The sequence below is a fragment of the Sturnus vulgaris genome, chromosome 3 (genome assembly GCF_052056855.1).
Source record: "Sturnus vulgaris isolate bStuVul1 chromosome 3, bStuVul1.hap1, whole genome shotgun sequence".
Taxonomy (NCBI): Eukaryota; Metazoa; Chordata; class Aves; order Passeriformes; family Sturnidae; genus Sturnus; species Sturnus vulgaris.
In genome coordinates this window covers 74,398,982-74,425,632 of record NC_142245.1, presented here as the reverse complement: position 1 = coordinate 74,425,632, position 26,651 = coordinate 74,398,982, and the positions used below count along the sequence as shown (strand labels likewise).

At 34.2% G+C, this 26,651-nt stretch overlaps 1 protein-coding gene across 1 annotated transcript in view; it reads right to left on the bottom strand.

The window, feature by feature from the left end:
- Nucleotides 1–26,651, bottom strand: part of ASCC3 (activating signal cointegrator 1 complex subunit 3) — a 250,562-nt gene that overhangs the window by 60,337 nt on the left and 163,574 nt on the right. Inside the window, exons 19-30 of the mRNA XM_014880409.2 lie at nt 25,964–26,050; nt 23,586–23,762; nt 21,367–21,592; nt 17,493–17,647; nt 13,720–13,818; nt 13,085–13,253; nt 11,006–11,226; nt 9,542–9,627; nt 7,987–8,153; nt 7,708–7,853; nt 7,477–7,597; nt 5,323–5,465 (exon numbers count right to left, since the gene is read on the bottom strand). Coding sequence (XP_014735895.2) covers nt 5,323–5,465; nt 7,477–7,597; nt 7,708–7,853; nt 7,987–8,153; nt 9,542–9,627; nt 11,006–11,226; nt 13,085–13,253; nt 13,720–13,818; nt 17,493–17,647; nt 21,367–21,592; nt 23,586–23,762; nt 25,964–26,050 — 1,797 coding nt within the window. The remainder of the gene's footprint in view (nt 1–5,322; nt 5,466–7,476; nt 7,598–7,707; nt 7,854–7,986; nt 8,154–9,541; nt 9,628–11,005; nt 11,227–13,084; nt 13,254–13,719; nt 13,819–17,492; nt 17,648–21,366; nt 21,593–23,585; nt 23,763–25,963; nt 26,051–26,651) is intronic.

Here is a 26,651-nt window from a genome sequence, read left to right as displayed (position 1 = left end):
TCCTGTTTTATAGCACAACATTACCTCAAAACATTAACATGGAGATAATAGGTTTTTTGATTTAAAGGTTAGAGAAGAAAAAGCCACCTTTTGTCTTTCCAAGAATTCTTAGGATTTTTTAATTGGTTTTGGGTTTTTTATTTGTTTGTTTTTATTAACAATGCAAACCAACTATTGGTAAAATTTAATTCCCTTTCATGCATACGGCTATTTGTATTTCCACACAGTGTACAAACACACACGTAATAATCCATAATTAGTGCACACATGTTTACACACTCACATGTCTAAAATGGCAAAATCAGGATGGGTCTGATTCATTCTTTTGGAGTCAATGAGTGTCCTTCATTCAAGGGCCCTTGAATTCGGTGGAAGCAAACTATTGCCTGATATGGATGCTATTGAATATTACTGCAGGTATGTTTGTGCTAAAGGATACTAGTTATTTCTAGAGGTTTCATAAAGAACAGTCTTAACAAGATGCAGATGGCCAAATGATGCACAAAGCAGAATGCAAAAACCATTGTGGTTAAAGTTAAAACTATGTACACTGGTACATTTCTTCTCCCTCCTTGCACTGTAAATATTAAAAAAAAATAAATCCAAGTATCTGGACAGGGAATAAATTTTTAGAAAAACCCCACCAAACAAATAAGAAAACACCCTGCTTGTCTGCTGGTGAGAACTGCATTCTAACTTCAAACAATAAACCATAAATACTACTTTTGTACTTTGTTTTAGGTTAAAAACAAAAAGCTGTAAAAACATTAGAGAAAAATAAATAAACTGAAAACTTGATTCTAATAAATTATGTTGTAAAAAGATTGCAACATTTTCTGCCACCACAGATGTAGATGCAATTTCTGACAGAGAAGGACTTGTTCCTCTTCAGTCAGCTCCTAATGTAGAACAGTATAACTGATCTTACACAAGCTGACCATCAGAAACTGGTGGCACTGTCTTCTTTCTAAAACGATAATCTAAGCTATTGTCCCTTTTAACAAGATAAGTAATGGGTCACAAGCTTGAACATGACAGTCCTGGCTGACAAGTCCAAATTAGAATTTTAGCTAGGAAGTACATATTTAAAAATACTCTGATGATTATGCAAAAAAAAAAAAAAAACAAAAAAAACAACAGTGTAAGCATGACATTTTCTTTTTCCATGGGCATGTTGGCATCCTCTAGTTACAGATGAAGTCTTCTCTTTGAGATGCACTGCCCATTCACATTTCTGTCATGATGCACCTGTGCCTCAAAAGCATAACCAAGACAATCTTTACAGAGTGAAGTCTAATGAAGAGTCCTTGCTATTATTGCAGATAGCAAGAAAAACAGCTTCTGCTGCTGCTTCTTCACTCTGTTGAAAAATAAATTCGGTCTTGGGGCATATTGTAAGAGAGAGAAATTTTGGAATGTGTATGGACAATGCAACCTACAGAAAAATTAAGACACATCTCTAAGACTCTAAAGGGAACTATTCTTTTTTTCCTAGAAACTGCCCACTTGTGCTCTGGGTGAACTGCAGCAGTGTTGCTTAAATCCTGAAGAATGTCTGCTTGTGCAGCTGGAAAATGTAGGGGTGAGCTTTAAAGCATCAGCTACAAATCCTGGCAAGTACAGTATTTCAAACATCATTGGAGGCTTCCTTGGTCAGGCTAAAGTATGTGTAATACATGAGGTCTTTGAGTGCCCATTTCTTCACCAAAAGCATTCACATAGCCTGAAACTTAGTTGAATAGATTCTATGAAACAAATTTAACAATTGTAGTGCAGCAACAGGTCCAGCAAAACCACACAACTGAGTAGTACTAGAAACAGCAATTTTCATTAAGTACGGGCCAGTTTTATGAAGATTTACTGCTGTCTCAACTTTCTGAATACCTTTCCACTTTCTGAATACTATAATGGCCAAAACCCGCATATCAGACATGAAATTAAAAGAAAATAATATCCAGGAAGAACCATTTCCAAAACCTAATGGAGCTTCCTATAACATATATATTTTTCAGTAGATTTATAACAAAATTCCTTCTTGACTATAATTCAGTTGCACCTGTTAGATAATGACTCGTTTGAGGGAAATAACATCTTGTATGATTCCTCCATGATCCATGAATGCTGTTATCAACTTTGGTGGCAACAGCTGAAGGGCTGCTTCTATATGTCACTTATATATACAAATACGTATTCCAGAAGGTTCATGCAAGTTCATGTTATTTGAAATATAACTGACTGATATATTACCTGAATTTGATATTTGGAGCTGGGTGGCAAAATTGGAAGTGGATTTGCCTGTTACCTGAGGGTACTGTGAAAAGCAGCCTGGAAGTTTGTGAAGAGAATCATTCATCACAAGCTTCAAAGAAGAGCCTGGTTTACCACCACAGGGAGAATCTTTACAGAGAAGATGAGGAAAGCTAAGATGATGGCATAGCTGATAAACAACGATCTAGTATTGGTAATAAGACATTAATAAAGACTCAGTACTGGTCTCTGTTGTCTCTTCCCCACAAGGCCTGAATCTCTCTGATACCATCACAAAGAGGAACAATAAAACCCCACTTTTAATGGCTGTAAGAATCTGGCTCTATCTCAACACCAGTCCTTTAGAAGCCATTACGGATGGCATTGTTTTAGAACATTTCAAGAAGCCTTAAGAAATCTACTGGGAAGCTAACACAAACTTACGAACTTTTAGCCATCATGTAGCAAACTCACACCATTAAACAATACTTACTAACCAGTTCTCAAAGAAATCTTATGTCAGCCAAAATTAATATTATACAAATAAAGCTGACTGAAGAAAAGTGCCATGGTCTGCTGTACAGCTTGCTAAGCTTGCATACACCCATGAAAAATCTCTTATATCTCAAAATGCTTCACAATTAAGAATTACAACTATTTTGAAAATAAAGTAATTTGTCTGTAAGTCCCCCTAAAGGAACAGTGGTTAGGAAAAAACCAAAACAAATGTGAAAAACTGTCAGGAAAAAAATAATTGTTTAAAAGGCAACAACAATTTAATTCTTATAACTGGTCTATTTTAACCCCAGATGGAATTAAGAAACACTTAAGAAACATTAAGAAATTTTGGACAAGGGTTCAAGACGTGGAATACCTACTATAACGTTTTTGCTAGTTCTACTTTTCAAATTTAAAAATTTTATAGTGATCTGGAGACAATTTTGTGTATTTCACATATAGGCCTGACTTTAATATTACTCGAGATTAATTTTTTAATATTAAACCCTCCCTAAATTATGATGAGTTTTTATTACTATTAAAGTATTATTAAAGAATTAGGCAGGATATACACTATGTATGTAGCACTACTAGAGCTTTGTCCTTTGCTTCAATGTCAAATGAAACTCAGGCTAACCATTCTCATTTAAAACACAAAACTACAAACTAGTCCCATAATTGCCCAAAGAAATGTCCACTTGAAATTGTGGGTACTTCAAACAGAATTGTGTTCTGCATAATAGAGGTAAGATATAATAACTTAGAATTTAATCCTCAGTCTTTTACATTTACGTAATCAGAACTGACTAACTTGGTAGGTATCTCATGCTCCAAACATTCAGCTTATTAATTCAAATACAAATCATATGCAAATGCTATTATACTAATAAATGCAAAGTCTGCTTGTCCTTGTTGGCTTCTATTTCAAAACCTTCAGAGGCTTATTCTGAAACATGAAATTCAAAGACTCCTAATAGAAAACCCTTTTCCAGCAAGTGAAGAAGCTTCAGTTACAGTTCTTTTTGGAACAGCAGTGGCTCCCAGGACATGGGGAAACTATTCATATTAATGCAAGTCATTTAGGGCAAGCTGCCCAGTGCATGTTCTAATTGTAGGTGAGATTACTACAGTAAACCAGCACAAGGTACTAGAGCACTCTACTGAGTAATAATAACTTGTATATGAAATGTTTCTATTAGGTTCAAGAAAACATTAAATGGAGGTTACACAGCTAGAAAAGTTGAGATATGCTTTAGTAATACTGGTTTATCAGCCAAGAAAACCATTTTCTATTTTAAAATCCATCTGAAACAGGAAGACAAAGATGTTATGCTTTATCTCTGAAAAATCCCATTTTATTTCTTGGCAAAGAGCAAACAAACACAATATAATCTAGAAACCTATACCCTTTGGTATATAACACTTATAATTGAGTAACCATTTTTAAAACTGTTGATATGTAAGTATTCATACAGCATTCAACTTGGATTTTATATTTATGATTACTGCATTTTGCTGTGTTTTGGCCCTAAATTATCACAGAAATTCCCAGTAGAAGATTTTCAATAATTAGAAAAAGCTAGTCTCTGAAATCTCAAAAATCTGAGTATCGACCAGAAAAACCTGTTTTGCAGCAATGATACACTATAATCAGGACCATTAGTGCAGAGTGAAATAAATAATACTGCATTCAGAGCAGGTGCTGAACTGAGTGAATTAAATATAATCTGGTATACAGTTTGAAGAATGCAGATAGAAGAGAATCTTGAATGGTTGTTTATTATTTAGTCATCATTCATGTTTTGCAGTAAACAAAAGAAGATTAAAAAAAGAAGAAAACATAATTAAAGATGATATTGCTTGAAAAAGAATAAAAAATAACCCTTTCTGCTAGCATTGTTTAACAAGTGTTTGACTTGGCAATCTTTATATATTTAAAACAAAGATATTGGCAGAAGCTTTCTCTTTTATATCATTGATTTATTTCATTGATATGCAAGACTGAAGCATTGCTAAAGGATTGGTTCTGCAATATATCTATCTATCTAGGAATATAAATGGATGCATGTATATACATAGGTACATATATTCACACAGATATATATGCATATACATATACAAATACATAATGCATCTTATGAGAAGGATGCTTTTTCTCTTAAAACACTGAAAGAGATTTGGTTTAGATTTCAGCTCCACATCTATATGTCACAGATGTCCAGCTGTAAACTTTAGAGAGCACTAGCCCTCTTTCTTTTAGTCTTTGTCTTATCTTGGTATCAAAGACTTGCACCATGTGATATATGTTGTCTGGGATCATGGAACTAGCATTAATAAGATATGCAGGAAAAAACAAAGATAAAAGAGTTTGTGTTCTGAAGTTCAGCTCTTGCACAGACGCTTCTATAGCCTTAATGCTGTCACTACTTTTAATACATAGGGAAATTTAGCATATGCACAACTCTTTCAAGATCTACCCTCAAACGACTCTTTTGTTTCAGATGATTTTTTTCTTTTTCAAACAAACATCAATAAGATAGAAGCAAAGTACAAATAAGGAAGGTAAAATGATTCTACCTCTCTTTCATCCATCTTCAGCCATTGTTTGGGATCATCCTCTGTGGCTAGGAAAGCTATGAGATCTAAGGCAGTAAGCCTTGTCTGACGCCTGGATGACACAAAAATAAGAACAGGCTTGGCTGGAGAATGACTCCGAATTGCTGTTGAGCAAAACAGAATTTGAGAATTAGACCCTTTAGTGACAAAAACGAGAGTTACTCTTTGCAATCCCATGACAGCTGATAGACCTCCCTGCAGGTGACACTGACATATGTCTACTGAGCCTCTACTCTGCTGGATGGATACAACTGAGGTGAGAATACACCACCTCTGAACCAAAGGCCGTAAAACTACACTTAGCTGAGTCTCAATCTCCCTTCAGCTACTTCACTGAACGCTGTAAGCTTTTTTAAGAGAACCAGTTATGAAAAAACCCAACAAAACACCACAAAACTAGACAAGCTTTCTAGACTTCAAGCTGGCAAATTTCTCTATCTCAGCCGAACAAGTACGGTAATGTCTTTTCCACACTGTTGGGGGTATGTTGTCTCAGACTCAGTGCCATGAAGGTCTAAAATTTGCTCTCTGCCTGACTCAGAGCTCAAACTGTATAAACTCAAGTCAGACTATAAAGGACCACTTCAATATACCAATACCAGAAAATGTAAAAAAAGTAGAAAGTGACTTTTCAATAGATGCTGTGAAAGTGGGTCTTACAGTACAAGAGAACTTTGTTTCTGTGCCAACTAACTAGTCAGATGTATTTAGACCAATTATGATATATTTAAACCAATTCAGTTTCAGGACTTTTTAAAATAGCATTTTCTTGCTCAGCCCATCTTTGAAAAGTTTCAGATTGCAGTGAAATTTTTATGGTCTCAGGAACAAGTATTGCCATGAAAATGCTAAAATAACCTTGACTGTATATGTCAAACAAGTCGGGAACAGAGCATGCAATAAATCATATTTATACATATTTTCTAACATCAACAAGCACTAGAAGTATAAACAGGTGTACCTAGAATTTCAAAAACTCTCTCTAAACCACTTATAAATCCATTTGTGTGTTTTCTCATGTAATTCTCATTCAAGCAATTAAATTTATGTATTGTTAATTTCTGAAAATTATTTCATGCTGCCCACCAGCACATATTATTCCACAGTTCATGAATGCTACCCAGCATGTGCTCCTGCCTATACACACGCGATGCACTTGTGAAATTATTGAAATAGGATAATTCATGTGCATTTGTATCTTACAACTATATATGCCAATATATCTATATATTTTAAAAGCCCAGCATCTAATGGATTTTTGTTGCTTCAGGAACAGGTGTGGCAGAACAGCCCAAGACAGATTTATTGTTCATTAGTGTTTTTGTACAATGCTCTTGTGGAGGTGTAAATAATCCGGGCTGTCAAGATTGGTCTCTAGTCCACAATCAATACTTTGCTTCTGTCATAAGGCTAATTAAAGCAGCTAAAAAGTCCCCTCACAAATGTCACCTCACAATCAACAGCAGTTCACACCACAAAATTTATTTTGGAGGTGATTTTTAATTGATATAATAAATATTCCTTATGTAACCAAAACAAAACATGTTCAAATAAAATACAAGAGAGCTTTTCTTAAATCTATACTGCTTGCCAGCTTGGTTAAGAATAAAAAATTGGAAACAGAAGCATATCTGGATGCACTACAAATTTTGAATTTTATGGTTATTGCTTTGAAACTAGAATTATAGGAGGTTAGCCTGACTTGCAACTTCTGTTCACAATTTTTTTAATGCTTACATGCAGTGGTCCATATGAAAATACCTCAGCATATTAATAATATGAATGGTTTTATTGCTTTCTAAGTTTCAAATATTTTTACACAAATATTTCTCTCTGGTGTCAAACACTAAGAGAAAACACATTTTATTTCCCCTTCACTAACACTAATTTTATTCTTCTGTTCTAAATACATTACATTCCTCTGTTACATGTTGCATTTGCAGCACACTTTATGTTTCAGACAAATAGCTTTGGGCCATTAGCAGAGCAGATTCTCCCAATACATGCCAAGAGTACATACAGTAACATATGCTGCAAATGTGCTGCAAACGAACTGTGCAAAGTCCCTTTTTCTTTTAGAGAAAGAAGGAAAGGGTCTAGCAGCTTGTTGCTTACCCTGAAAAGCAGGTTTGTTCATGCTGGCCATGCGAGGACAGTAGTGCTGGCCAGGGAAGCCCTGGATGTGCACCTCCAGAGGAACTGGGCGCACTGATGGTCGGAAGTTGAACAGACCCATCTACAAGAGAACATTTTTTTCAAGTTTAACTGTGAATTATCTTACCAATTGCTATTTTGTTTTTCTGCATGACAAATACATATATCCATTTTCTAAAATTTCTTTCATACCTGATTAATGTTTAGCCAGTCAGCAAGGTCTCTGGCGTTTGCTAAAGCAGTGGATAAACCAACTACCCTTACTGGCTTCTCAGTGTGAGATGAGATAAAGTTTGTTCGAGACACAATGACTTCCAATACTGGGCCTCTCTCATCCCCTAGTAAATAAAAAATCAATGGAAAAACAGAAAAAGAAAAGGTTCAGATGTCAAAAAGTATATTCACATTGTATGTAACAGCGCACTTCAAATTTAGCAACAATTCTGATTAAAAGCAGTGAAACATGCTCACCTAGAAGATGGATCTCATCTATGATGAGAATGGCAACTTTCTGAACATAGCTTCTGTTCTGCCAGCTTCTGCTGACACCATCCCATTTCTCTGGGGTAGTAACAATCAGGTCAGCTTGGGCAATAGCTCTCATATCGGGAGTCACATCTCCTGTCAATTCTACAACCCTGTAATCAAGAAGGACAGTGGCTTGGCTTTACAAAGCCTTAGAACCATTTTAATGTTAAAATATTTACTCCTTAAATTCCTAAAAGAGGAAAGAAACAAAATTCAGCAAAATAATTCCACTTCTTGTCAAACACATTTAACGGGATTTTCAAAATTGTTTCAAGTAAACAAAACTGTCTCCTTGTTTTCCTAGTAAATACCATATAAATACCAAATACCATTCCTTAGCAAAACCGTATAAAAAGAAGAGGATGAGTGTGAGTCCAAACCAACAGTTAGTTCTTCAAAATGAAGATAACATAATACTGGTATGATGTAATGTGAATCATAACATCCTGTCACAGACAGGATGAAAGCTTTCATGGAGGCTACCAAGTTGCTGCCTGCTGTTCTGCATAGATCTCTGGTTTGAATAATGAGGCTAAACTGTTGTGTGTATTGCATTTGTTGGTGAAGGTCTATTAAGACTGGTGCAGAGATTAGTCCAAGATTACTTTTTGAAGAAGATGAGCGGATTTTTTCCAATTGTTTGCAGCATTTGCAATGACCCATCATTTTAGATGGATCCATTATGATGGGTTTTAGACTTTTCAATGACACATTCTAAATCCAGCTGAACATCAAACAAAAATTCCTCAAAGTAATGTGTATATTCTGTTCAAGATTTTAGTCACAAGTAATTGCAAATGTAAAAAAAAAGAAATATTACCATAAAATATTTTATCTCATTGCTGTGATAACAACAGGAATATTACTGGTAATTCCATATACACAGAGCAGCATCGCTTTCTCTTGTCGTGTGCTTTGAGCTTAAGTTAGGAAAAAGGCTATATTTAGAGAAGGTGAAGGCCCTTAATAATGCATCTTATGCATAAGAATTTTAATTCAGGACACTATAATTTTGGAAAGCATCAACATGACTAATATATCTTATAGATCATAAAGTAATGACTGAACTCCAACACTTGGGAAGATCAGCAGGAAATTAATGCTACCAAGGAGTAAAATTATATTAATTTATATATGAAGGACATATTGTGACTATCATACAGTTCAAGCAACTTATGTTCCTTACAGCTGAACTTTTGAGAGCTTATTTTGACTTACATTTTCAATTTCTAAGGATACTGTGGAGTGAAATCTGAGCTTCGTATTTTTTATACTGGCAAGCAATGAGAACAAAAATAGCTGGGTATCAAAGTGTATCCCTTTCTTAGTTTTGTCTATCAGTGACTATTGATAGAACTTTTCAAGTACTAGAAATTTGAAGGACAGTATAAAACCAAAACCCTTTTTGAAATACTCGTAAGTATTTTGAGATTTTATTCATACTTGATGAGCTGTTCTTTTCCTTATCATTTCTGTGATTAGGAAAGGAGAAACATACTTTTTACCAAGCTTTTCTTCAATCCTAACTTTCCAGTCCTCAATCCTCTCACGGACAAGTGCTTTTAAGGGTGCAATATACACGGCCTGCAAAAGAAAAAGCACAAAACTAGAAGTTAAACAAGACAGCTTTATTAAAGTGTATCTACAACACATGGTATTTGTGAGATTTGACATCCTCATAATCTATAAAATAAATAAGGCCTGAGTTCCTGAAATGACCTACAACAGAATTATATTTAAAACAAGACATAATGCCTGAAAAGATTGTATTTTTCCCTGAGCAATTAATAAGCAAATAAACTCAGATAAAGAATAATTTCTTGAAATTGAAGCATTTATCACATCTTTTAAAATAAAAACCCACTTATGTAAATAAATTTTTTCCATAACTATAAAATCTGCACATTAACAATATGGAACAGAAATAACCTGAACTTCCAGCAAGCAGTATCTTACCTGATTTGTAGTTATGTCGTTGAATTATAGAAACATTACCAATTAAATAAAAAAGATGATTATCTGAAGCAAAATGTCACAATATTTTTCTCAAAGAAGCTTGCAGTGCAGAGGGGAATATGTTCACATGTACAAAAAATATTTACTTATAGATTCATGGTTAAAAATTCTAAAGATCTGGAACATGAAGAAACTGCTACATGAAGAGTTCACATGCATTCTTTGATATATATAGCCAGGTTTCCAGCTTTATTAAACCCTAAAAGAGATATTCCTTTGAGAACTGCCATTTTTTATGTCTCACAGATAAGCTGAAAGTATATGAGTGACTTGTTTACCTCATTTGAACTAACAAATTACATGAAGATATTTAAATTCAAAGATGATTAAGGAATTTATATACACAATTTCTGTTAATAGAAAGGTTATACTTTTTAAAAATCTCCCAGTCAGATACAAAGATCTTTTTGAAAGACTTTAAAGCTAAAATGTAGTTAACAAAGACAATACAGCTACGACAAGAGGCAGATACACATTCACTTTGAAAACAAAACTCCAAAAGGTGAGTTGTTCATCTTTTAGGCAATTTAAAATGCGTGGCAGGGCATGGAACAGAAAATTGGCTTGTAGTAATTAATTGCAACTTATTTGTTTAAATAATGGAGAGACTGGGCAAGTTGTACTCACATGGAAGGGAACTAATAGCTATAAAACAGTACCACTGCTAGTAGAAGGAGATTAAAGCAGGAAATGTTGTTAAATAAGGAAGAAAAGGAAATCCAGCATGCCTGCATGTCATTTTTGTAGATTTAACTCTAGCTGTCAATTGATTAAAATAAATAGTTGAAATAAAAGCATAATGTACATATTGCACTACCATTTTGTATCCACACACATATAAAATGGAGAAAGTAAAATTCAGTTCCCCATAGTCTTCTTCTAGACATTTTTATTACTGAAAAAAATGCTCATAACAAAATGATTCTAGTAAACCTGTTTTACAAACCTTTGATGTGGGATACTTGTTAAAAACTCTAAAGATGGCTAATTCAGCTGCAACCGTTTTTCCAGAACCTGTAGGAGCTCCAAGAAGAACATTGCAGTCTGTGTGATAAAGGGTATGGAATATCTGCGTCTGAATAGGGTTGAAGTGTGTGAATTTGTAGAGAACTTCATATTCAGGACGTCCCAAGGCTGTGATAGGCAAAGGCTGAAGATCCAGAAGCTCTAAAACCACAAAATAATCGTAAGTGTATGACAAGAGATGCCATGACATGACATAGCTTGTTATGAAGATAAATATATTAACCAGTAATTTAATGGAAAACAATTTATATTGAAAAATGTTTTACTTAGTATCTCATAAGACAGAGTACACATTTGTGTAATTGTTCACTTTAGGAAGAAAAATGGAAAGTTGTTTTTATAGCTCTGAAATATTTCTGCATGTAATTTTTAAAGTACTCTGATAGCTGTGAACAGCTATTTGCATATATTAATCTTTTTCTTATACCTGTTTTCCTTTTATACATTTGTAGTAACTTCTAAACTCACTGTATTAGATCATATTTATGTCCAGCTTCTCATGACAACAGAATGTGGAGTATTTCAAGTTCAAGGGGAAAAAAAAATCTATTTAAGAAGGAAGGATTCTTTGGAGTTTCCAAGCTGATGGAGTAATACAAATCAGATGAGTACAGCTAAAGTTTGCATCTTATACTTTAAATGTATAATTAAAGACATAATCTTAATAAATAAACAAACAGCTTTTCAATATATGATTCTCAATATATCTTGAAGGCATCTGCTATCCAAAGAATTAGAGATTGTGGAATTTGGAAGATGATATATATAACCAGATTGGATTTGGAATCCTACCAAATTAAGGAGACTGCAGTGATTCTGCTATGCAGATGCTTGCTTTGAAGTTTGAGTTTGGTTTTTTTTTCTGTGGCTGGAGGTCTCCTTGTCTTTTCAGGGTGCTTCACATTAAGGTATGATACGGGAGTCATAAAATCTACTGAGGCAATGATGCCTAATATTCTTCACATGCTTTTCACTGATACCTTATGGCTGTTTTATCATTCCCACTGAAACAGTGATTTCTTGGGCTCTGTTGAGGAGAAAGAAGGGTTTTTTTTTTGCCTAGCAGAGCCTCTACGTACTTCATTGTTGAGTGGGAACCAGATGGGAATTGAAATCAATTACCATAAATCCTGGAGTCTCCATAACTGGTGATGTGTAAATATCTTTCTGTTTCTTCTGAATAGTAGTCAGTGATCAGTCAATTAGATAAAAAGGTTACACATGCTTTTCCAGACAGCGTAGGTACAGTATAACAATAGCTAAACACTTCACAAACACATGTGAATTTATGCATGCCAAAGGACAACACCGTATGAGAACTGTGCATTTCTGAAGGCACTCAGCAGACTGCTAGATGAGCCAAATGTAATTACAGAGGAAAGGTTTTACAGTGACATCAGGCCCAATGAATGTATAAAGCAATTTATGTATCCAGAAAAAAAGAAGCAAAACACAAACATATGCTTCTGTGCCAAGTGTTAAAATAGGAGGGGGAGGGGAAGACCACAACTTGATGAGATGAAATGTGGTGTTCAGTGCTGTAACAGTACTTGCTACGATAAACATATCTCAGTAAAAATAGCAAAATGTTTCATATTCTCAAAATTTTAGCATTGTTTGTTCTTTGCTGAATGCCATTTATTAGACAGTCTAAGATTATTTTTAGCCAGTCCAGAAGAAAGATAATGCTTGCAGCACTAAGCTAAGACACACCATAACACAGAGATTTGCTTAGCTTTATATGACAGGTTCAGTTTTCTTATGGTTTATAGAGAATGTGGAGCAACTAAAAGGCTGGTATTATACCGAGATGAAACCAAAATTTCTGCCTTTTGTTCAGGAATTAAAGATCTCAGAAAGCAGGACAAGAAGTATCACAAAGTGAAATTCCATAAATTTTTCTCCAATGAAGCAGAAGTAAGAGTTTTATTGCACTAACATAAAAAACCCCTAACATGAGCAATATCAATTAAAGCAAAATGATCAAATTTGACGTTACCTGTGTGGGGCGGATGTCTCTCTGGAAGAATCAAATGTTGAAAATTTATGATACATACAGCCTCTGCTCCTAACCATCTATCGGACACAGCTCGAATATAATATTGAGAAGGAAGAGGTTCAAAAATTGGGATTGTGAACACCAGCAGCTGAGGTTCTTTAGTAATGACCTAGTGCAAACATGTAGAGAATAATTACTGCACAGAAAAATCAGTAACTTGAAAAAGCATAGTTTGCCTCACTTCCAAAAGCATTGCTAACACAAAACAATAAAGTATGTGTGCAAATGTTTACATATTTATAAAATATTTTACTGCCTGGAATAATTTTTTTCAGTTGTCTTCAAAAGATACAAATAAGGCTGGCTCTTCATTTTGTTCTTTAACAGACGAAACCATTACAGTCTTTCTATATCACCTGAAAATAACTGTGCCAGCAAAGGAGGAAGAGAAAAAAGGATGTTTGAGCATAGAAAACATTGTTGTGGAAGTCTAAGTTGATCAAGTACATCTGAATTTGAGAACTCTACTGCTGTTTTGAAAATTTACTTAGGTCAAAACACTGTTTGACGTGACAAATCCTCATCTCACTAACTTTTTTCTGTCTTGCTATGAGATTCTGAATGAAGTCCATTACCTGCTTCTTTTGAATGATGAAGTACTCTGAATGATAAATGTGATCATTGGTAGGATCTTCTACCCAAATCCACCAGGGCTCTCCAACACTGCCATGTACCTTTATGAGTGGAAAAGATAGCTTTGTTTTAGTTCTAACAAGATTCTCTAGGTTTGCTAGAAATAGTGGATGCATTTCCGAATGACATAGGCTCATAAAGGAATACAGAAGTACAGAAATCAGAAGTAACAGAAAAATAACATTTTTAATCAGATCAGTCTGCCTAAAGATTATGCTTCAATAAGGGTTTGCTTAAGGTACATATAATATAGATGGACATGATACAAATGCAACTGAAGGTACTGCCTCAGCTGTTTATAAATTTACTTAACCCCAAGGGTTCCCTGTAGGCTCCTAGGAAAAAATATGTTCTCTTTATTCCTCCCTGTGCTTTTGCCTTTGGGTTCTATATAGAGGATTGTTGTTTGCAACTGTCTGCTCATTTTTCAGTCAAAAACATTCTCTCAGGAAAAAAACAGGACACTGAATTGTGACATTCTTCTCTCTCATCCCCTCTCCTCCAGAAAGATACAGTAAGTGCGTTCAGAAGGCTGCAGATGTAGCCATTGTTACAGGTGAAGTGAGAAGAACACAAACAGAGCCGTCACTTGATGATTTCCCTGCCATCTGGCAACATGTCTTTTTAAACCTAGATTTTTGTTTGCTTTGCTGTGTACCTTACTTTGCAATGCCAGCAATCATAGCTAGGTATGATGCTAAATTAAGATTTTTCGTTTCTTTGTCACAATAAATAACCTTTGCCAATGCACAAGCATTTTACTTAAATATCTCGGAAAAGAAGAAAAATGCATTCTAAAGGAGTATGGAAGACATACTATTAAATGAATGCAGATTTCTGGTGTTTCTGGTGAGGACTGTGATAAGCTGCAAAATCAGGAGATGAAAAAAAAGTTGGAATTTTTCCTAAACTTAATAGAAAAAAAGACAAAGTGCATAGTTTTTTCTAATGGCAATTTTAATGCTCCAGGAATCTGGTATTGATTCACACAGCACACATTATTTTCAGCATAATTCATTACTGTGTCTGTGTCAGAAAACAGTCTTTACTGGTTTGTGAAGACAAAACTATGCACAAATAATAAAACTAAGGTGCTTTTTTTTCTCTTTTACCACAGTTGCACAATAGACAAATAGATGGACAGTCATTTACTTTTATTACATTTGAATTTCACTAGCAGCTTCATTGGGGAAGTGAAGCAGTGAAACTGAAATGACACGCAGGTGACATTTTACAAAGTGACAGTGAGACTTATTTCATCAGGGTTTAGGAGCATTTAAAAGAGATAAGAGAATTGAGGAAGGCAATTAAGTTCAAAGCTCAGAAATTTTATTATTAACTCTAATAGCAACCTAATTTTGTAAAGTGCCATGAAAAAACTGCATGGGGTAAGTAGGACAATCTGGGAACAGGAAATGTAACATCTTCTCCAGTAATGATTCTCAAGAACTTTGGAGACCTCTTAAGAACTGGCACATACGTGTATTTTGGGCAACCATCACCCTAAAACTACATGTCTGATATATGACTCAGCTTATTAATACTACTTGCATTATTCTCCATTTCTGCTGGATTCCTCCTGGATGCATTAAGGCTTAATTGCTCTGTCTGGGTATGTTTATAGTCCTTTGCTTCTAACAATAGAATAAAAATCTGGGATTTGGCTCACATGCCTTTATGGAACTTAAGGGCTCCCTGTACTGAAAACTAAAGATCAAGTTGATGTCATATCTCACGACTACAAAAACGTCTCATCTTTCTCTTGTAACATCAAGTGCAAAGTTTGTGATGGGGTCATTATAGAATTAATTGTCCAGGAAAAGGAACAATCTTAAAACCATGAAATATTAGCCAAGCAGGCTATTTCAGCTAAGCTAAGCATGGTATTTAAAGTTTTCAAAACTGGTTTTATTTGATTACTGCAATTCTTCAGATGGAATGTTTTAGCAACTGACTTTTGTACCACTTATAGGTATACTGGTAAGTTTCTATAGCCATCTTCTGAGAAGCTTGTTAAAATAATGCGATGATAGAGAAGCACTTTCAGAGTGTCTATGCTTGAATTTGATACAGTTATTCATTTTAAGAGACTCTAAACATTTAACAACTTCAGTCATTTACGGTGATAGAAGCTTCATTTACTGAAGAAACAGGAAAATCAACACCACATTACAGAAATAAAAAAAAAGCAAAAAACTTTTTCAAGTTCTTATGATTACCATTAAACAAATTCACATAAAAAACATCTCCATAAACTTAATTGATAAAGCTATCATAATGTTTCCAAAGCAATCATCAGAAAAACTGTGAAGAGGTCATGGCAGAAAATAAACTTGTGGTAAAATTTTGCTCTAAATTTAGAATTCATAATCAAAATAACAGCATAATTTTATGTGGATCCCTTTTCAACCTATAAAGATATAGAACCTAGATTTTTAAGAAAACAGATTGAGAAATTACTTTGTATTAAGACAAAGTTTAATATGAAGAACAGGGATTTTTTTTTTCTTTAGCTGATTACAGGTAAAGTGGATGAAAGACTGAACAATAAAAGCTTGTGTCTTAAAAAGCTTGATCTTAAAAAGTAATGCTTTATTTTCCTTCTGAAGAATTGCACATAAATAAGGCAAAAAAAAAATCCTGCTATAATTCATGTTAGGAATCCATTCAAATATTTCTTCAACAAATCTAGTTAGCAAGTAAAATCAAACTTTCTATATTTTGATTGCTAATCTCCCATTTATAAGATAACTTCGTGAACCTTCCACAAGAAAATAAGACACCTTCCATCACGGAAAATAAATCCTAAAGTAATTTAGATATTTGTGGAATAAAACTCTCATTTAATTATGATTAAGGTAAAATTGTAATTGAAGGGATTTTAAAATTAATTTTAAATAAAAGAACAGTTATCTAATATCCATATTTCAAAATAATTTACCTTAAGCAGAAATCTCATAAGTCTAAAATAAGAAAATTATATTTGCCCATGTAGGTATCTTTTTTCCTGTAAAAAGTTTCAGAAGTAACAGCAACAATACAATGCCCCCATGTGGACATTTATGTTTCATTTAGATTTATCTTAAATATATTTCTAATGAACAGATTCTGAATCAAAGGATGTGTGTATAGCTAAATGTGCAACTGGTACAACTCCTTTCATAGAAATTTGCACTATAAAATACAGATGAACATAATTCCGAACAGTTTATCCCAGTTTTTTTTGTTCAGACAAGTCCCAGCAGAAAAAGGCACTGATAATGTGAATGCATATTTGTGAAGCCAGGAGGAACAGGACAACCTAGCATACATGAACTGCATTTCAAAGCTTTTCTGTGTTTGACATTGATTCATAGTTCAGAGAACCATTCATGTCTCCCTTTCTCTTGTTCTCTTTTCTGGGTACATAACTCTAATCTGTGGGTGACTGCTGTGAATATTCAGTATTAAGTATTTGCTCCAAAGTTTTATATACAGCCCAATCTTACAAGGATTAACAGAAATGAAAATATGATCTTTGCCTGCTTTCTTCAACACAAATCATAAAGGTCATCCCATTCCTATTATCAAATTTGCTTTTTAGCTAAAATAAATGTTTGTTTGTTTGTTTGTTTGTTTGTTTTAATCCAAACAGCTCTGGACTCCCAGTGATCATCTCCTTTACTGAAGCTAAACTAATGCTTCTTGTCTTGCCTCCTCCTCCCTCTTTTTTTACCTGGTCATTCCAGGTGAAGTCGGGAGCGATGCTCAGCCGGACTCGGAGCACCGTGCGGGTGATTGGCTGGATCGTTGCTTCCATTATGATGGAGGGTATTTGATGGACACACTGTTTTACCTTTAACCCAATTTTCACATGATGCAGCATATGACCTGCCAAGAAAACATTAGGTGTAACGAATTTGCATTTCCAGGAAAAAGCATGCAACTCTGACTTTCAAACAGGCTTTTAGAGAGAAGTATTATTGCTTGCTTGTTTTGCTCCTGGGTACGTAAATGTCTGACTCTCTTGACCTGGCATGTCTGAATATTTTGTAATACTTAACTTGAATTAGCAATTTAGAGCCTTGAAAAATCAGTATTAACCCCCTTGTTGGCTATAACTAAGGGGTTAAAATAACTATTAAGAATTCACACTGAAAACATTATGTCAAGCTAGTTCCCTCTCCTTCATTGACTTGTTGACCAGGCTCTTACCAAGCCATACAGTTCTTTTCCAGAGCACAAATACCAACTTTTTACTTAATTTGAACTTCTACAATTTCTGTGTAGTGATTCAAAGCAGGCAGAATGCTTTTCATAAAGCTGAACAAAGGCACTTAATAGATTAAAAATGCACATAAGTAAACATCTCACAGCAGCTCCAATCTGTCAGACTATACCAGTGTGTAACTGAGACAAAGGAAAAATTGAATGTGGCGATTTTTTATTTTTATTTTCTATTGTAATCATAATAACTAAGGCAATAAAGGGATTCTATTTATTTAGAAAAATGTCCTATTTGAATTTTACAGGTCAAATCTCTTCCCTTGCCCTTCATTTTGAATATAAAACAAAGTATGTAGCAGTAATTTCTTTTTTTACTGAAATAGTTTCATCTGCTGGCTTATTTAGGGAAAATATGGCTTATTTACTACATTTTCACTGAGATTGTTACTGTAATTATGTGCAGCATATTTTAGATTTTAATTGTGATGATCATAAAGTCTCCCTGTTAAAATCTACCTTACCAATTGCTACTGATATTTTTTGGTATTGTTATGTGGTTCTATGCATACTTACCCGTTAAAAAAAAATTAAAAAGGAGAAGTCCTATTATTTGCATTATATGCAAAGTCAAAAGGTGATACAAACCTTTTCTTACAATTACAAGACTTTTATGAGCATAGCATCTTGAAATTGCTGTTTTTAAAATCTTGATACTGGCTTTCCCTTTTCAGTTTTTCTTGTTTAACAAATCGGCAGATAGATTTGTCTCACACAGGTGTTTATACTCTGAAGTAATGAATAGTGACCTTGCTTGAGAATCAAACACCTAACCAAAAGTTTTAATACATATTTAATCAGTTTAATTTGAAGTCAGTAAAATAATTGCACCTCCAACAAGTGGGTTATTAAAAACCAAACCCCTTATGTTGGTACACTTTGATGATATATGCAGTGTTAGAGCATACTTGCACAGTGACTAGCTTTTGCAATTAGAGGTAAAACTTCAGAAATCATGTTAAATAAAGGCAGATGACAAATATTCAAAGATATGAATCAACAAACCTATGTAGGCAAGTATACTTTTTCATAGCAAAAATCACTTTATCGCAATGTGTGAGGTGAACTGTGTACAACACAGCACTGAGGTTCTTTTACAATTAGGTGATAGGGGAAAAAAAGGCTCCTCTCCCAACTTCTAAAAAATATGATAAAACTCTCTCCCACTAAGCCCTCTTTTTTTTTTTTGGTAGTCACATTATGAGAAAACATCAATGGCATTTAAGAAATATTAAAATCCTCTGAACAAAAGCTGACAAAGAAAATAGGCGCCTATTAAAAAAAAAGATTAAATTTTGCTTATTCTGAAATGTTTGTCATCTGCATTCTGAAAACAAAGGGACTGTTTATCTCAGCTAACAGAGTGATCCCCTGGCTTCCTGGAAACTGCATGGTTACATTGCAATAGCTCATAGATTGATGTTGATCAATCATGGTATCCAGGATTTGTGCACACAACATGCTCTACACCCATCTGATGCTTTCATCTTGCCCTAAGCCATGGGCTGAGTTAGCCAGCTAGCTCCTGTCTTTGTTACTCCATCTCCAAGGTCTCAATAACATTTAAAAAGCACACTAAGACTCAAACTAGCCCTGTGGAGTAAGAAAACAAGGCAGTACCTGGAAGTTGTGCCTTTTCTCATTTCAACATGGCTTAGAATTTGAAATAAAAATAAGGTGGCTTCCTTCACATGCCTCAGAAAGAGAGGCCAAACAGGAGGAAGTATGCCAAGAAACTACTTCACAGAGATACACAGATCAACTTTCATATATATAAGGCTGAAGAACATGAAATATCATTATGTATGGTCAGCAGTGACTTATTTTCCACAGTCAAATCTCATGTCTCATCTACTTTCAAACTAAGTTAATATAAACCAAAACTAGACAAATTTCAGGTATATATAGATACATTTCCATCTTGTCAATACTGGTTCCAATACACTGAAGGAAGCAAAACTGGTTTTGTGTTTTCACATTTTTACCAAATTTCCTGCTTCTCAAGTGAGGGTATGGGGAGAAAGAACAATTAAAAACCAAACCCAAATGAAACAAAACCAAAAAACCCTAACTAAAATCAGTTCCACAAACCAACCAACAACAACAAAATAAACAAAAAACTACTAATACAATTAATGGAAAAGAACACTAAGAACTAAAAGACATCACAAATACACAGAAAATTAACAGATGTGAATTTAAAAGTGCTATTGCACTTCTGAATAGAAAATGATAATGCTAGCACTTCAAATAGAATGCTATGCTTTTAATGCATTTAATATTACTATATTAAAATGCAGTTAAAGTAAGCATCTAGAATTTTGTCAAAGTCTTTTGGCTTAACTTATTAAATGAAAATATAACCTCTAATTCTGCATACTTTTACATATTTATTTAATTTTTTCCAGCCTAGATTATGCACATAACAAAGTTTTCTAAGTTAGGAATGTAGTTCTCCTGCAAATGAAAGAAATATTAAGTTAGACGTGACAACTTCTAAGCTGTGAGTATGAATGGTATTTTCATTCTAAAATGAGATTAAAAAAAAAAAAGTCAGTTTGTTTATCAATAGGTTGGCAATAGCAGGTGGAAATGAAGTTCAAATAAAAATGAATACACAAAGGAAAAAGAAATGCATTACAAGTGAATTTTTTTTTCGACTTCAACCAGCTGGTGGGCAGTTTATGCACAACAGTTTATACAGACTTACTAGAAATTGTCATTATGTCTATCAGTAGGCTTGTGGATTTTCTCATTATTGGACTGTCAAATCCTTTAAAAAATTCCATTAAGGTTTTGTTGCAGTGACACCAGTGACAATGAATTCTCCATGTTCAATGAAAATTAATGCAGTCTTTCAGAAGAAGTCCATTTACTGATAGCAAGTCTGGGTGTAATAATCTGGTTTTATTCTTTTTCACGTTAATAGTTAAAAAAAGTGCCATATTGTGCCAACTGGAAAAAGCAAACGTATATCTTTTATAGCAGTGTGCTATGTAAGGTGAGGAGAAAGGGAAGCACACAGGTCAACATAAATATGTATACAGACATATGTATACATAAATACTTATCAATAGACATCTCCTTTCCATTTCTGTTCTGTGACTACCAGGACATGGGCTGGTCTTATCCTCAGAGCTGTGCCATTTTACAAGCTGTGCAGACTGGAAAAAACCTTCTTTATTGGACAAACCATATTAATGTGTGGTATGTGGCTACATGGCTTCCAGACCAGAGTGGGAATATTGATGCATGGCTCAGATTTAGTTCTTACTTGCCCATTCGTCTCTAACAGTTTAAGCAGAGCAGTCTTGCTGGCTTCTCACCTATTTCATCTTTTCTCATGTCCTTCATCTTGTCTATAGTGAGGTTCTTCTCTTCCAGCTTGGAGAGGACGGATGGTGGCAACACTGAGAACTGCCTCAGAGGGCTCACCCAGCCCCAGAGCCGCTTGTCAATGACTTTGCTGAGATTCAGTAGCCGATATGTCATGGCAGGCCAACGTTTCCTCAGGGCAATCTCAAAAAGAGCTCGAACAATACGGGCTGCGTTCTGGAAAATGAAAAGGAAAAGAAAAAAAAAGCAAAACTGTTATAATTCTCTCAATATTCTTTGTAAAATGAAAAGGATCCCATAGACTCATCTTTGACAAACCGTAACAATAGATTTTTCTTTTCAAACTGATTTCAAACATTTTTGAAAACTATTTTTTTCCATCACTGTCTGGTGGCAGAACTACCTCATGGCTGCATTCTGAAATTATGAAAAGAAACATGTGCAACCAATTAAAATTGCAGTGTCAGGTCTGCCATAGAACTTTGATCACAGTTATGCTAACATTATGGAGTTCTAAATTTATTGTGTATCAATCACTTCTGAAGCAAATTCACTTAATGTACCCCCATGTAACAGACACCTGCAAATTCACTTTATATGGAAATTCAAGTTTTGTTTTTTTCCAGTTTATGCTTCTATAATAGCATCCCATTTCACACTGAATTTCACAACATTTGCACAGAAGCCTAACAGTAGTGACTTTTAAAAAACATTTTACTATTTTCTGAGAATAGTGTATAACCAAACAGTACATATATGCTTTGGACTTGGAAAAATAATTATTAACATAAGTTTGAATGAGGTCAGTCTTATCCTGAAAACCTAAGTTATGATATTCCTTTCATAAACTTTTCAAGCTGTATTATGAAGCTATGCTCTTTTTTTTTTTCTTTTTTTTTTTCACTCTACCAATACTATGTCTGGATTAGGAATTATGTTCTTGATTCATTGAATAGAATATAATCATTCCCTACTGGCTCTGCTATGCCAACTGGAATAAAAAATAGAAAATTATTTGGTTGTGATAGGAAGCATATGTTACTAAAGAAGCACATTCCTCTTATTTAGAAAGGATGAATAATTTTCTTAATAGTCACTATCCAAGTAAAAAAAAATCAGACTTTGTAGCACTGGTTCCACAAGTACAGTCTATGAAGATCTGAGAAGACCAAGTTGCCTGACTAAACATTCTATAAATGAGACAGAAAAATAAAAGCAATTGCTTTGGAAGCAAAGATTAAAAGGATCATACTGCAAATGATTTTGCTGTGCAAGTACCACATTTTTTTTTTATGTGCACAATCAATTCAGCAATTTCTCATTTATACCCATACATGCTACAAAACACAAACATTTCTGAAGAAGGTTTTGCTACTATTAAAATGTTGCTAATTTTGAATATTTAAATCTCATCTTTAGTACAAATTAAATGCAACTTTTAGATTAATTCTTTCCAAAGCAGTTTTGTGAGGATGTGAGAAAAATAATAATTCCACGCAATATCTTCGCTGACTGTTAATAAAAGAAAAACAAGAGTGAGAGAGAGAGAAGGGCTAAAAGGTACAACTTTTTTGGGGTCACAGTTGTCTAAATAGATTTATGTCATGTCCCCCTGTGTACACGCCTGTATGGTAACTAAACATGCTGTGTTACAATCAACCAGTTAGGCGTCAAATTAAGCCAACAAACAAATACATAGACTGGTATGTAAATCTGCACATTTTTTGCAAGATTACATCTAGCAACAGAATTACAACAGCACATCTTTCATGAGTAAACCAAGATATGTGAATCAAACAAATATGCAAAAATTATGTTTTGCAGAATGAAGTATAAAAACACACAAAGAATAAAAATAGGTTACAACAGTTTTTCACATTTAGAAGAAAAAATTTAGAGAATATAATTTCTGTGCAATCACAGTTAGAGCAACTAAATATAATGAGACTACACGAGTACTACAAACAGAAAAGGACATTCATAACTAACAAAAACTGCAAGTCTCCCAAGGTAACCTTTGGCAAAAGTTTTCTACTCAAGTATTATAGCTCACATGCATGCACAAATACTAATCTCTGATTTTCAAATAAACTTGCACAAAAATTTACACAAAAGATGCAGATCAGCGTCTACTTGTATAATAGTAAACATTTGGGGGAATTAAAGCAGCAGAAGACAGCAAGAAGTATGTAGAAAATACTATTTTTACCTGTGCAACATATGCAGAATCTGAAATAAGGGAGAAACTGTCCATCTCCCCTCTGCTAATGTATGTTTGAAGGAGGATATTAATTTTTCCATAATTGTTTTCCACACCTCCTGGAGCAGGAAGTTCACAGAAATCATTTAGTAAGGTATCTAGCTCTTCTATTTCTTCTTCTCTTACCTAAAACACAATTATACATTATGAAGAGGCTGAAGCAATTTGATAGAAATTTTTACACTGAAATCAAATTTTCCTTATAACAGTTATATTACTTTTAAATGGAGCCTCTAGTTTTAAGGGGAAAAAAAGAAGAAAAAAACAGTAAACCCACGTCTTCCACAATGTAGCTAATAGACCATAATTGAAACTATCTTAATAGAGACACAATTACATTTTGTTATTCATCACCATCTATTAAGGTTGCCATTGACATACAAAAATTTGATATGACACAAAAATTGAATCTTGCGACCTTGCCATCCTTCGTCTGATGAGATTTTATTTTTTATTTGACCAGAGTAAAACTTCTGTCCATCTGGATTAGGGCAATCTTGAATTAACATTTAATGCACTCATTATAGTTACACAGTTTGCATGTGGTATAATACATTTTAAAACTCAAAACTGTGAAGTACTATGATTCATCATATTAAAATTTTCAATGTTAATAAGATTAAGTCTTAATATGAGTAAAGAAATATTAATATCTATGGTTTGAATAATGCATAACATTTCACATTCTAACTGATGACCCTTACATGGCAGAACTAGCATAAATCTACATATTCTTTGACTTACTGATAGTCTGTTAGTGTAAAACTTATTTAAAGAGGGTAAATGTTTGGTCCCTGCAGGGAACCATCTGAAAGTAATTTTCATTTGGACCTGACTACCTGACATACAAAAGACCCTAAGACAATTGGGTTAAAATCCCCAACTTTCTAGTCACTAGTCCCACAGGAAAGAAAGACATGAAGTACAAACCATCACAGACGACTCAGAGTTCAGGGGAATACTACGCTTTGCTTACAACAGCATTTTTGATAATTTTTTTCTGCTCTTGCACAGCACAGTACAGGTCTAATCCAGATCTGTATTGCAGCTAATGGTGAGTCACATATTTCAAAATTCAGAATTTTCAAAGGCATTATGGAAACATGATTCATTTATCAAAAGTCACAATTTTTATCACGCCAAGGGGCAAATCCTGGGTTATTCTTGTGAAAACCGGTTATTATTTTTAACATTCAGACCTGCGCAGTAAATTAATCACAAAAATCTGGAAATGACAGTGCACTGATACCATAACATATAAATCTGAGGAATTAAACTAGAAAAACTATGCTTCAGTCAAGAAGCATCACTACTAACTTTATTACAAATACAGAAACATATCACATCATATTTTCCATATGCTTTCCTTTTAAATATTAAATTACGCTAAATTTAGACCTAGTCAAGCAATATCACCATCATAAAAAAACCCCTTTTAGCTTGGAAAATGTTCCATGTATGACTGTGAAACCTCACTGCTTATTATCATCTATAATAGAAGAGATTACAGCAAAATAGAATTTCTCCATTAGATAAAGAGACGGTAATACCCAGACAATGTGTGCAAATATGTAAATATGTAGATGGTGAAGGATTCACACTGCCAGCTCGCAGAGCCAGGTGAATGAGAGCCAGCTCTGATCTGCAAGTTGTATAATTGTAGTAAAATGGCAATGAGCCCAAGCTAACAAACCCTGTGGAGTCTGGCTCGTACCTCTGTGAGACGGAAGCATGGGCAAACAAGCTCATGCCAGCTTGGAATGTATTGCCTTGTGTCCTACCCACACGGGAGGCAAAAAGGGAGGCTGGAATTGAACCGAGTGCAATAGAACAGTAATCTTCTAGCCCATATAAAATTTCTTATGACAACTTTCTAATTTCAGATTTGAATTTAGGAGAATTTATCGTTCTGCCACTCTAATATTGTCCCCTGCAGAAAATATATCAGAGTTCACTTCAGCGAGTCCTGCCTCCTTCCTGATAGAGCAAACTGTTCGAGACATTCAATAATACTTTAAACTTCAGACAGAAAAACTAGCTCATCCCTAGGCTCACTATTCAAATGGACACTTAGCTTCACCTGTTAACAATTGAAGAGCTGAAAAGTTCTTAGAAGCATTTAAAAGAATTACTCAAAGATCCATAACTTGTTATTAAATGTGCACTATAGTTCAAGCTGAACTACGTATAAATTTGAGCGAGAGCATATTATTTTTACTTAGATAACATTTTATAATGGTGCTTAGCATTTAACAAAACTTGTGTCTGTAAACAAAATTTATGGAGTACGTACTACAGAAGTAGGTCAAGACATTCTTTAACTTTACCTTTATCTGTTCAAACTCTTCAGCTTTTGATACTATAGCAAGAATATCGCCTTCGGTTTTATGAGCATCAAACAATTCATTGAAAGTCTATTAAAAATAAAAAGAATTGATTTGTCACTGAAAAAAACCCCACACATATAGCAGGAAACAAAGAAACCTTAGCCAATAGTTTTAAAGGCATACAAGTCTAAAATGCAAGTAATTGCAGGGCGATGCAATTTAAACAGGAACAAATTCCATAATTATTTCTCAGCAGTTTGAGAAAAATAGTCCTTCCCAGTGCTTTGGCCACCCCAAAATCAAAAGAGATGCAATGTGGCCATTTAAAAAAAAGTCTAGAACATATCTGGCTGAATAAATATGTGAGACTAATTATACACAGTGACAGTAAACAGTTAAAAATTATTAACGCAGAGTCTTTAGTTTTTATTCAAGAAAAACACTTATTTGCTAAAAAAGAAAATGTTTTAAATCAATGTGTACATCAAATCAAGTTTCCAATACTACAAAATTTTGTACATGTTTACAACACAATCTGATTACAGTGACAAAAGTTGTTCAAGGTTGTCAACATGAAAGGACTTTCTCCCAGAGAAGGTCATCTGTTATCAGACACTAACCTACAACGTGCTATCATGTACTAACTAATGGTTGCATACACCATGAATATCAAAATGTGTCTTATATT